The 13,722-nt window shown below is 40.2% G+C and overlaps 1 protein-coding gene across 1 annotated transcript in view; it reads right to left on the bottom strand.

Moving 5' to 3' along the window:
- Positions 1-13,543, bottom strand: part of cpt1a2b (carnitine palmitoyltransferase 1A2b) — a 51,802-nt gene extending 38,259 nt beyond the window's left edge. The window contains exons 1-4 of the mRNA XM_081347047.1: positions 13,265-13,543; positions 5,907-6,049; positions 5,034-5,173; positions 4,137-4,308 (exon numbers count right to left, since the gene is read on the bottom strand). Of these exons, the coding sequence (XP_081203173.1) occupies positions 4,137-4,308; positions 5,034-5,173; positions 5,907-6,047 (453 nt within the window). The 5' untranslated portion in view covers positions 6,048-6,049; positions 13,265-13,543. The remainder of the gene's footprint in view (positions 1-4,136; positions 4,309-5,033; positions 5,174-5,906; positions 6,050-13,264) is intronic.
- Between the last annotated feature and the right edge of the window lie 179 nt (positions 13,544-13,722).

Raw genomic sequence — 13,722 nt, 5'->3', positions numbered from 1 at the left:
AGCACTGTTGTTTGTTTTTGGCATCTGATAGAGCTTTTGGACTTGGAAACAGTGATGTCAGACTAACCATCGGACTGAAACACAAATGTTTTAAAGTTAAGTATGATGGACATTTTTAATTAGTTCAAATGTAATTTTTTTACATTGATTTATTTAGTGGAACATATGTGTTTCCATGCATTTTGTTGATGTCTTTTCTTGTTTATCTATTGTATATACATGGTTGATTATTCATGTTGCTTATGTATTATACTATTTTTTTGTGTATTCATTGATATTAATCTGTAGTTAAATTTTTTTCCCCATGTGCATGGAAGTGTATGTATAAAAATGAATATCAAATATGTAATAAACAATTCTTATTTTGTATTTGGTTCAATTTGTTTATTATAATAGAAGTCAAAGGTAACCATAGTAACATGAAATTAAATATTTAAAAAAAATGAAATTTGGTTCCTGGAGGCACCCAAAGTGGTTCCACACAGTGCCTAATATAAGAGTTCCTCAGGAAACCTGTGTGGTTCCTCAGAGAACCGGCCCTTTTTAAAGGGTGCCTAGAGGATCTTCAGACGGTTCCGCCGGTGTGGCGAAGTGAAGAACCCCAAAAGGTTCCTCCAGGCACCTTTTATTTTTACAGTGTACAGCAGGCATATCAAAATACTCAAACGAGTTCAGCTACGTCATCTACGTGCCATCTTACACATCAGATGGCAGGATCGAATCCCAGATGTAGAGGTAATCCAACGAGCTGGCTCTGTCAGTGTTGAAGCCCTTATTACATCATCACAACTGCGATGGGCTGGACATGTGCGCCGGATGAGTGACAAAGCAGTTTTTTACGCAGAGCTAAAAGAGGGCAAAAGAAGCCGTGGTGGTCAAAAACTGCATTTCAAAGATGCCCTGAAAAGGCATATGAGGAACACCGGGATCTCCCCAGAAAGCTGCCTACAATAGCCTCCAATACAGACAGTCATTGTTGATACACAACGGACTGCCGATGATGATGATGATGAAATATGCTGGATTTCAGGATTCTTTGATGAATAGAAAGTTCAAAAAACAGCATTTATTTGAAATGGAAATCTTTTGAAACTATTTCTTTACAGTCACTTTTAATCAATTTAATACATTCTGTATTAATTTAAAAAATATTAAAACTTATTGACCCCAAATATACTAATATGTAACCTAGACATGTGCCGGTATTCGGTAATGCGATAAATCGCGGTATTGAATATGCACGATATTGTTATCGTGGGCACTTCAAAATACCGTGAAAAATAATAGATCAGAATTTATATTTATAGAACGCATTAGTTCATTTTCCATCAACCGCTTAAACACTGCGTATATCTGCTGCGCGAAACACGTGCGCACTCTGATGTAAACAATCTCCACATGTAGAAGCACTGTGTGCATGCGGCGCAGTGCGCACACTAGTCTAATGTAATGAATCCTCACATGGAGGAGGAGCATGGCGGAAGGAGGAACGCTGCCGTCGATTTATCCCCCTTCTAAAAGCAGGGCTGCCAACTCTACGCATTCAGCGTGAGACTCACGCAATTTACACTTTTCACACGCTCTCGCGCCACACATCCATTTTCTCACGCAGAGAAAAATCAAGGAGCAAAGAGGACACTGACACCAACAGACTAGACAGAGCAGGTTACTTTTGATATGAAAAAAATTCTCAGCTCTCAGGTTCTGTCCATTTTATTACGAAATTCAGACAATAAATACCGTTTTGGTGCTTGTAAATGTGACGTGACCGATCGCTGTAGCGCATCAGTTCACGTAAACCGATCATCTGTTACTTTTTATTTAAAGATACAGTTCAACTTACTAAAAGGTATTTATGCTTCATACATAATATCGATCAATCAGTGTTTTTCAGCCACGGAAAGAGGTCAGTAAAACTGCAGGTGAACAATTATGTCACAGAACGTTACATTTACCTCAGGAAAGCCATTTAATGACCAACACGTTAGTTGACTAGAAAAAAACAGCTATTCACCTTATTTTTAACGGAAATACGGACGCAGCCAGTTGACGGTATTTTGTGCGAGACTTCCGGTCAGGCACTTCCGGTCACTGGCGCGCTGATCACTTTTCACCATATCGGTTAATTAAACAAGTGTTCCTAACAACTAACTCATCGTCATGGCTTCGGGGAAGACCGGGATTGTTTGTGCAGTTAGAGGTTGTCATAAACTGATACAAAAGAAAGGTTTACTTGGAGCAGGAGTGTTTTAATCATCGAAATCATTGACATTTTAATCAGGCGCCCTACGACCAGAGACACACTGGCTGCGTGGCGTTTCTGTTGCGTGGCGTTTTACATGTCTTTGCACACCAGAAACGTGTCTGACGCGGCACTGCTAGGTGACACATGATCCTCATTCATTGGTGATTATATTCGACATAATGGGGAGAGAGTTGTGGAAGGCCTTTAATGTTAAACATATATATAGCAGCAAAGACAACGTCGGCAGTATTGACGGCAAAACAGGCTACAGAATATTTCGTTCTGTATTGACAGGTGCAATATTAGAAAATCGATTTTTTTTTTCATTGCATTTATATCTGCATTTGTCAAAACCTAAAATTTCAAACATCAAAATGTAATTTATTAATATGTATTCATGTAAAATTAAATACAAAGATCTTTTCCAGTTCTATTTTGTCTGGAAACGCTTCCAAAACGCTTGCGTGTCGCGTGAAAAATAGGCGTCGATTCTATTTATAGCATGCACGCGTTTTCCGCGCCTGTGAGACGCGCATGTCACGCAGGCAGTGTGCACGTTCTAACCTGTTAACATGGGAGCCGAAATAAAAACGGACACACGCAGCCAGTGTGTCGCCGGCCTGAGGAATCCCTTCGCCTGTGGTTAAAAGCTTTACATTTGAAGAAACCATCGAAACGACCGTATGTTTGTTCTTTTCATTTCGTGAGCACCTATAGAAGACCACCCGATACCAGAAAAGTGGCTGGGCTATGAAGTCTCAATAAAAAACTACATGATAAAAACTCCAAGGAGAAACAAAATCATTATAGTAACCCCTGTATAAAATCTAGTGATCATGGCATAATGGCATGATCATGGCATTTATTTTGTATGATTTACAACTATTTATAGCCATCTACTTATTGCTATCCATCCTATGCTTTGGTTGCATTCTTATGGCATTATTAATACATTTGACATGACAAAATACCTCCATATTAGTCCAGCGTTGGCTCGACTATGTTTAGGGCGGGGCTGAAGGCGCCGGTGAAGTTTTGGCACTCTGCCAGCTAGATGCATGAGTGTTTTCAACCAGGTCCGGTACCCTAACTGAGTGAGGCGGGGCTTTAGTTCTTTGTAGTATTCATCTGCTACGGCATGTGTAACATTTTTCTATCAACTCTGCATAATCCTTCGCGATCGATATGTTATTTAGCCCAGGGAAGCGAGGAAACGGAAGTGCCGCACAAAAACCGGATATTGGACCCATGTTTACTTCCGCGTTCGAAAATAAGGTGGATAAGAGGAGTATTTTGCTAAATATGTGCACTATATTACATTTGTATTATATTTTTACTTGTGTCATAATTGTTATTATAATGAAAACAAAATCATATTTAATTTAATTTGTTAATTTTTAACCTTTAATAATACCAGCTGATAGGTCTCTCTGTATGTTTACAGCATTATGTGAGATGTATTTTTTCTTGAGAAAAATTAACATGTAGGCTATCTACTGTAGCCTACCTAATATTTATCCAAAGAGTCAATATTGAATCAAGATTGAAATCAAATCCCAAGAATTTAATTGAAATTGTGAAAATTATGTAAAATTCTGTTTAGTTACCAAATGTTTTGACAATCACAATTACACTATTGTGATGCAAGTTTTTTTTTTTCTACATCCCCCCCCAATCCATCCGTTTCTTTTGAGCAATTAAAATATTGTGATAATACCGTGTAAAGTGATAAAAGCAATTAATCGCAGCATGAAAATTTGATACCGGCACATGCCTAATGTAACCGAAATAACAATTTTATAGCTTGTGGAGAGACAAGTGAAAAAGTTGTTGGGGAAAGTAAAACAACACTTTTTTTTCAATGCTAGGCTAAATGTAATGAAACACTAACCGCCCAGACTTTGGTCTTGGTAGAAATGCATCCATGTTGCTCGAACATCCATCGGTGGTACGAAAGGAGAATCTTCAGGCAGAACCTCAGAGCCAGAATGAGAGACAACCACAGAAGAGTACTGAACAGCAGCGCCGACAGCATCGTCTGACCTTGAGTGCTCAATGACAGACTGACAGAGAGAAACACAGTGGAGCAAATCAGCATTCTCTCTTCCAGATTAATATTAGATATATGCTAATGTAAATTAAAAATGTGCTCAAATGTTGTCATTTCACATAGGCTTCCAAGATAATACAAGCTTGCATCATGTCAATTGTTGATGGATATATGAAACATTGACTAGAACAACAAAAGACTCTTGAAGACTTTTGCATCTTCTGGAGTTTCAGAAAAGATAACAAAAGTGTTAAACTGTGCACCGATTTGCCAAGATGCCAAACTATTATAACAAATAAGAGATTTCAATATTAACTCACTTTTCACAACTCACAAATTTCTCAACAAATTCTCTAGCAACCAAATTTCCCAAAATTAAATTAAAATTTCACAGCTCTATACTCTTGCTGTCTGTTAACAGCTCTCTTATTTGTGTACTTTAAAAATAAAAAATAAAAATAGTAGACACATCTGGAACAGTTCATAATAACTGAAAAAAGAACTCCCATAAATAGGAATAAATACCAATAAAAAGATTCTGTGAGAGAATTGGACATTTGAATGTTTAATTAAGAACAGTAATCACTGTTTACATAACTGTTTTGAGAGGATAAAAAAAAAGCCAGAGTGAAAATACTAGTATTTCTAGTATGCTTAATCTTTCCAGCTTTAATTTTATCATTCAACTGTTTACCATTTAGAAGATAATGCCCACTGAAGGGTAAAAGGAAGTGTTACCTGAGGGGCAGGTGCTCCCGAATCTTAGCAATGAGGCCCATAGATGGATCGGACTGCATGTACATAGTGGCCAAGATTGCTACGGCAACAAAAAGCCAAGAGGAAGGGCTCGCTGGGTACACGCCTTTAATGATTCTGTTCTGTCCATGAAAAAGTCAAAAGTTCATAAGTATTAACACACCCTGTGTATAAGCACATACATTGCACATTTGGGCTAGACACATGTGGCAAGCAGGGAGGGGAAAAGAGCCTTGAGAAAAGAGTGAGGCCAGTGGTGCGATGGCTAATGCCTCACCTGCACGTCGCACCAGCCTCATGTATCACAGACTAGCTCCAGGAGGATAAAAGGATGTGAGACGACAGTGAAGGACGAGAGTATGAGGCCTGAGACGTTTAAGTTGTGTTTTTATTATGTTTATATGCAGCAGTCGCCCGTGAGGGGCTGCCACTTTACGTTGGTTTTGTGTTATTTCGATATTAAAGTTATGTTAAACGTTCGCAGGTTCCCGGCTCCTTCTTCCCTGAATTTTAACTGAAAGATAATGCCAACCCTGCAGTTAATGAAGTAACAATGAAATCAAAATTGACAATTCTTTTTTTTTTTTTTTTATGAAATATAGCAGTATTTATTATAAATGATCATTTATGATAAATACAGCAATAATTCATTAGAAAACAAGAATTGTGCATTTTGATTTCATGGTGACTTAACAGAGCTTAATTTCTTGGCAGAACAAATGTCCTGTATTTAATTTTCATATAGTGTTTTCATACATACTCCTAACATTCCAATGAGATTTTTACCTATTTACAGAAAAAAAAAAAAAAGTTCAAAATGTCTGCAATTTTTTCACGCTCATTCAAGTCACTGACCTTAATCCTGCTGATGCGTTTCTTCCAGGACCGCAGTCCGGAGAGGTAGATTTGATTGAGGGCTTGGTAGGACAGATGCAAGTTGATCCCTTCAGGAGAGATGGTGAACTGAAACGCCACTGCTTGGTGAGCCTCTGCCATGACTATAGACAAAAACAACAGTCTCAGTAAAAAAAAAAAAAAAGGAAAAGAAAAAACCCTAAACTGTTATAAAACTATTATAACAAATAAGAGATTTCAATATTAACTCACTTTTCACAACTCACAAATTTCTCAACAAATTCTCTAGCAACCAAATTTCCCACAATTAAATTAAAATTTCACAGCTCTATACTCTTGCTGTCTGTTAACAGCTCTCTTATTTGTGTACTTTAAAACTAAAAACTAAAAATAGTAGACACATCTGGAACAGTTCATAATAACTGAAAAAAGAACTCCCATAAATAGGAATAAATAGCAATAAAAAGATTCTGTGAGAGAATTGGACATTTGAATGTTTAATGTTGCAAGTTGATCCCTTCAGGAGAGATGGTGAACTGAAACGCCACTGCTTGGTGAGCCTCTGCCATGACTATAGACAAAAACAACAGTCTCAGTAAAAAAAAAATAAAAAACCTAAACTGGATCACTGAAATACATAAAGCAGTGTACTTTATATCATTCACTCATGGTTTTTGCTTTCATCATGGTACCAAATTTTGTTCTATTTTATTGTAACAGGTTCCATCCTTTATTAAAGCTAAAGTTGCAAACCCATGAGTGACTGAATGAAAAATCTGGACAATATCTTCAGAAAGGTCACATAGTTTTCGAAATAAATATATTTTACACCAAATTTTCTTCTGTTTTATTGTAACAGGTTCCATCCTTATCTTCAGAAAGGTCACTAAAGGAAACTGCTGTAAATATACCAGTCACATCTAGTAAGCAAATTTAAAAAAGGTATTTGTGCAATACAAGGTCAAATTTCATGAACTAAGGCTACAACCAAGTCATCAATGACCCCTAGTGGTGTATTTATATAAAATTACCCTTGACATTTTTTGTGCAGGTATTCACAGAATAAACATTTTCCTGAAAGTATTTTGGTCATGTGTGTGTCCATGTATATAAATCTGAGAATTTATGGCACAATATTAAAGGAAATGAAAGAGAATCTGGTGCACTTGAGTAACAGGACCGAGTTAAACATGCAACTCAGTTTAACATGAAAATGATGTGGGCAAGCACAGCTGGTGTGATCAAGGTAATGCAAAACTAGCAGGAATGGTGTGAGAATAAAAGCTTGCTGCATTCTCATCTGCCAGTGCCACTCATTATTTTCAATTGCCACAATAGGCTTTGCTTTGAATTAACAAAAGCAGTGAATAAAAGAGGTCAAAAACAACCTCTTCATTCAAAAGGGAGCATTTTTCAGTTTCCAATGAGGTGTTTATTAAGAATCCATCTTATAATATAAGCATTTACTCTATTATTTAATGATAAAAAAAAAGAGAAAACGTCTTGGTTACATATGGTAACCCTCGTTCCCCGAGGAGGGAACGGAGACGTATGTCAGAGGTGATTCTGATGAATGGGGATCTCGCTCAAGAGCCCATCTACTTCAAGTGTAACTAAACGAGCCAATGCGCATAGGCATGTGATAATTGCATCAGCTGCTGTGCATCGCGGCACGAGCATATTATGAGCGGCAGGTGCATCGCATCCTTTTTTTCCGCTGAGGAGCCGGACCTGTGACTCGGCTGTAAAATCATTAGGATATTAAGTAAAGATCATGTTCCATGAAGATATTTTGTAAATTTCCTACCGTAAATATATAAAGCATTTTTTTGTTGTGAGTGAATGCAGCACAATTGCGAACATAAATGGACAACTTTAAAGGCGATTTTCACAATGTTTTAATTTTTTTGCACCCTCAGATTCCAGATTTTCAAATAGCTGTATCTCGACCAAACATTGTCCTATCATAGCAAACCATAAACCAATGAAAAGCTTATTTATTCAGCTTTCAGATGATGTATACATCTCAATTTTTTTAAAAAGGCCTATGTGACTGGTTTTGTGGTTCAGGGTCACATATGGACTGGCCAAGCAGGGTAGTACAACATATGGTAGTCTCTGGGGTGGTTCCAGCCTAGTTATAGGGGGGAAAGAACACAGCAGAGACGACAGAGCGGGCTCTGTTGAGGGAAAGACACGGGCTCGTCCGCAGAGGAGCTGATCGTGAAGGAATACACATATGGGGTCGTCGCAGGGACCGATACATATGGACACCCAGCCTAACACAGGTTCCACAATGCATACGAGTAGGGCTGGGCGATATGGCCAAAAAAATTTTATCACGATAATTGTTTTACAACATCAGTTGATGTCGATAATTATCACAATAAATGTAAAATCTTTATTTCTTTCAAGTTTAAAGGCAGATTTTTGCTCCTAAGTGAAAGTTGTAGAAACCAGAGCGTTAATTGTGGTTTTAAACTACTCTTTATTGTCAGAACATATCATGACAAACACTTGCCAAACAGGTGAACATTTCACAAATCTGAGGTAGAACATTCAAACATTTGTCATTTTTCCTTAACAAAATAAATATCTTTATTGGAAAATTAATTTTTCTTAGTTTCTGCATGTACCAATGGGTAAAAATAACCATTGGTCATCCAGTGTCATGCATTTAGATCATGATAACCACAGATAAAACCAGGCATAGCCTATAGCACCTCACTATCATGGAAAAATTTAACTTTATTGTTTCTATGGTATTTGTATGAAAAACAGTAGCCTAAATTGTTAGTCATTTAATACATTGTCTACATTAATAATATAATACAATTCAATTCAATATGTATATATCCCACATTTCATGGTGCAGTTAATATTACTAGGCTAACGTTACAGTAAATCCAAGGTAAATGATGGGAATTTGTACTTTGAGCCGAGCGGATAAATGGTCCGTGTGGCACGCGGTTCAAATGAGTATTATCGCGATAATTATTGTTTCGTTTTATTTAGACGCTCCGCAATGTCTGACTGCCACAGGGCTGACGGAGGAACTCAACAGGGTTAGCCATTTCTGGGGAACACTACTGTAGCAAATAGACGAATGTATCCGGCTCAGCGGGGCAGGAGTAGCGTTGCAAACTGGCACTAAGAACGGGTCCTTTGCGCTACTGGCCACTGGGGGCGAGTATACAGGAAAATCTAGCAAAGTGTTAGGTGTCGCCCAGCCCGCAGCTCTTCAAATATCTGTCAGCGAGGCGCCTTGAGCCAGCGCCCAGGAGGAAGCTATACTTCTAGTTGTGTGCTCGCAACCTGAACGGGCAAGGCACGCCTTGGGCTTCGTAAGCCAAGGCGATGGAATCCACTATCCAGTGGGCCATCCTCTGCTTGGAGACAGCCTTTCCCTTCTGCTGGCCTCCGTAACAGACAAAGAGCTGATCTGAGGTCCTGAAGCTTTGCGTTCTGTCCACGTATAACTCACAAGGAGCGGACGGGACAGAGAAAAGCCATGGCTGGGTCTGCCTCCTCCAAAGGCAGTGCTTGCAGGTTCACTATCTGTTCCCTGAAGGGAGTAATAGTAACATTGGGCACGTATCCAAGCCGGGGTCTCAGGACATGAGAGTGGGCCGGCCCGAATTCTGGGCACGATTCGCTGACCGAAAATGCTTGCAGGTCCCCTACCCTCTTGATGGAAGCCAGAGCACTGTTTTTAGTGACAGGATCTTTAACTCAGCTGACTGCAGTGGTTCAAAAGGAGGTCCCTGCAGTGCGTTGAACACCAGAGACAGGTCCCAAGAGGGTATAGAGGGGGGCGAGGCGGATTCAGTCTCCTCACTCCCCTCAGGAACCTGACGATCAGGTCTCAGGTCATGCTTTCCCAATGACTTACCTTCAACTACATCGTGATGTGCGACGATAGCGGCAACATACTCATTGAGGGTGGAGGGAGACAGCCTTTGCTCCAACCCATCTTGCAGGAAAGAAAGCACGACTCTGATCGGACATCTTCGGGGGGTTTCCCGGTAGGAAGAACACCATTTAACGAACAGGTTTCACTTCAGTGCATAGAGGCGCCTCGTTAAGGGGGCTCTAGCTAAAGTGATGGTGTCTACCACCGCCTGGGGTAGGTCACCTAGAACCTCTGTGGCCCGTCCATGGACCAGAGATGGAGTTTCCAGAGGTCTGGACGCGGGTGCCATAGGGTGCCCCGTCTCTGAGAGAGCAGGTCCTTCCTCAGAGGAATGGGCCAAGGAGGGGCTGTTGCGAGGAGCATAACTTCTGGGAACCAGGTCCGGTTGGGCCAATACGGCGCAACTAACAAGACCTGCTCCTCGTCCTCCCTGACTTTGCACAGTGTCTGTGTGAGAAGGCTCACTGGGGGAAACGCATACTTGCGTAGGCCCGGGGCCAGCTGTGCGCCAGTGGATACGTGCCGAGGATCCCCTCGGTCAGGGAATAAAACAACTGGCAATGGGTCGAGTCCAGAGAGGCAAACAGATCTATGTTTGCGGCTCCGAAGAAGTCCCATATCAGCTGGACTGCCTGGGGATGGAGACGCCACTCTCCCAGAAGCGTAGGCTGTCGTGAGATCTCGTCGGCTGCACGATTGAGCACGCCAGGGATATAAATGGCATGAAGCGACCTCAGATGCTTCTGACTCCATAGGAGGAGATGGCGAGCGAGTTGCGACATGCGGTGGGAGCGTAGACCACCTTGACCACTGATATACGCAATGGTCGCAGTGCAGTCTGTTTGGACCAGTACGTGCTTGCCATGTAGCGGCCCCGTGAGGCGCCCCTTCGGGTAACGCTCACTGTAATCCTCAGATCACCAATGCTATCCAAAAGGGCCAAAGTAGCCCTTTTCTGGTGGCCACCAGAAGAGGATCTAGATCGGGGAATAGGCAAGAGGACTCCACCTTGTTTGAGGCACTTTAGTCTCGACCACACATCTAGAGCGACGAAGGACGGCAAGCTGAGCGGCTCAAGCCTTTACGAGAAAGGGGAGACGAACAACGTGCCGACGTGGTCATGCTCTCATGAGAGAACATGAACCACCCACGAACGCAGTCTCAACATGCTAGGCTAAGCCCAGGCATGTGAAAAAGTGATTGTGGCGGTCATATGTGGATAGGAAACAACTGCATCCAGAAACACATGGTTTGAATGACGTCTTGAAAAAGACGCAGTGTTAAACTGTGTATGCTCTTTCAGGAAACTGCTCTCACTGGTGCTGAAGCACCCAGGGATGACCGCAGCTACACAAACAGGACGATAGTGCAAGCCTGATGTGAGCAGCAACACTCACATTCTCATTGAAGGCGCAACATTCTGAGCTGTGAAAACAACTGTTTTGCTCTCTGTGAGATTGCGGCCAGTGCTGTCTGCGCTGTAACACCAACATCTGCTTGAAGAGGCGTGGAGAGCAGAGCAGGAACAGCACATCAATCTTCCCCCACCCAGCGAGTGCTTGAAGTGCGTCAGAAACAGAGCATGCGCGATCAGTTGTTGGTAATTTGTTGTGCAGCGTCGCCCCTCGCCGCATCCAATGTAGACAGCATTGCTTTTGTTTGAGGGAGCGCACACTCAGGCTCTCCTGTAGAAACGGGCCTGGCAGCTCGCGCCAGGTCTATACACAGTGAAAGTTACCTGATTGTGACGGATGGCCGAATTTACATGACACATTATAAATTAGCAATAGAAATAAGCCAATAGAGAAGAGCCAAAAAGAAGAGAAGTGGATAAGAGGGGATAAAGACAGAGGTAGAGTGATGTAATGAATGAACAGTTTATCTAATTGCATAGTAGTAAGATACTATAATTTAATGGCAGTTATTTTTACCTTAAACTTTATGCTAGCAGTTGTTCTGAGTTCTCCAGAGGCCCCAGACTGTGTGATTTTGTAAGAATCATGTCAGTTTTTAGACACATTTTTTATCACTTTTTTTAATGTTTTACTCTACAGTTGTGCAGTTTTTGTTTTGTTTTTTTTTGGGGGGGGGGGGGGGGGTATATGGCATTTTAAAAATGTATTTGCCAAAATTAGTAATGATATTTATATACACTACAGGTTTATTAAAAATAGCAAAGTTTTATGTAAAATTCACATTAAATCTGTATTGTAAAAAGCGCAATAAAGATAATGGGGACTTGACTTGAATGCTAGATGTAATGCTCTTGCTATTTGTGTTTAGGCTGTAGTGTGTGTGAGTGTGTGTGTGTGTGTGTGTGTGTGTATCGGGGTGAAAGGCTGTGATGCATGGGGCACCAGGTAAAATCTTGCCTAGGGCAGTAAATAGGTCAGGGCCGGCCCTGATTGTGTGCATTTAAATGCTAGCTGTGAAACAAGTTTGTCTTAGTAAAAAGTCTGCAAGAAAGTCTGGGTTTTCCCCCCAGAAAATGTTCTATTTCTGAAAACAATTCAAAACAATAGCCTATGAAAGAAAATTGAGAGGTAGCCTTCAGATACATTTATCCATTATTATTGAGAAGATAAAGATTGGTGTTTTGTAATCGGTAAACATGGATTTCATAGGAAATATGACAAAAGATTAGGCTGAAGGTTTGAATGCTGTTAAACTGGTAAAACATGGTAGTAACGAAAACTCGCGAGAAACTACCAGCGCGAGAAATTATTTACTGGAGGTTTATTTCAGTTATTGAGGAAATGCAAACAAACAAGAACACAAATAAAAGGAAGAAAATAAAACATAGCTGCTATACAGATTTTTGTGTCAACATCGTCCTTCAAAATGTCAGTAGCTCTGATCAGTTATTTAATATTAATTCATAAAAGTAAAAACAGCATGCATATTATATGCATTCACTGTTTGGTCAAATAGATTTTAAGTTTACAGTACAAAAGAAGAGCTGAATATATTTACTGGAGCTCTTGAAAATACTCGGGGATTCCGTGACGTGTATTTTGGGTGTGGCGTCATTTTTAACCTTGGCTTTATTGTACTTGTCGATAAGTTTTAAATCGTTTTGCATATAGAGTAGCAGCAAGCACAAGAAAAAGTATTAATAAGAGAAAAGTTTCCCAGTTTGTGCTAAGTTAGCCTATTATACGAACATAATTAAGTGGGTGCGCGATGTATTATCAAAAAAGTGGCTCCGGTTTAAATTTCTGTGGGGAAACTTGTATCATTGATTAAGCAAACAAAACTCAGCAAAGTTTCTCTTCATTACATCTTTCCACACCCCTGGTTAATCGAGAATATTCCTGAACGCTGTAGTCATGACACGACAAACAACACGCTGCAAATAATTACCGGAGCTATTCAAACCAAAAACAAATCTGTATTTTCGTTTTCATATAAAAAACAGACATATGACATGTCTGAAAAATCATACCTGTAAGTTTGAATGTGAGTTCGGGAACAGTTTTCTGACACAGATGTAAACTTTACGTTCTCCACCCTTTCACTTCCAGAAAGCGGCAACACATACCTGAGGAAGTGTGTGTGACACACACACACACACACACACACACACACACACATACATACGCGATGACATCACGCGGCACAGAGGTAAAGACGTAGTCGCATAATGGCAGTATACTTGAGCATGAAGAATTTATGACTTTGTATGATTTTCCTCGGCCAGCAAGGACTTTTAACTCTGTCATCCTCTGAGCCAAGTTATGTGCACTTATTTAAAGCATTTTGATTTAATGAGAAAATAATGGCAAAAACTTTAATTGGATGGTGTTTGCCTTCTTGATAATTTTTTTAAATAATAAACATGCGTAACATAGCTTAAAAGTTAGTCAACATGATATGATTCACACATTCCCTAGATGTAAATTT

The sequence above is a fragment of the Scardinius erythrophthalmus genome (genome assembly GCF_964197995.2).
Source record: "Scardinius erythrophthalmus genome assembly, chromosome: 1".
NCBI lineage: Eukaryota > Metazoa > Chordata > Actinopteri > Cypriniformes > Leuciscidae > Scardinius > Scardinius erythrophthalmus.
Note: the sequence above shows the minus strand (reverse complement) of the source record. Positions and strands in the feature narration are given on the sequence as shown.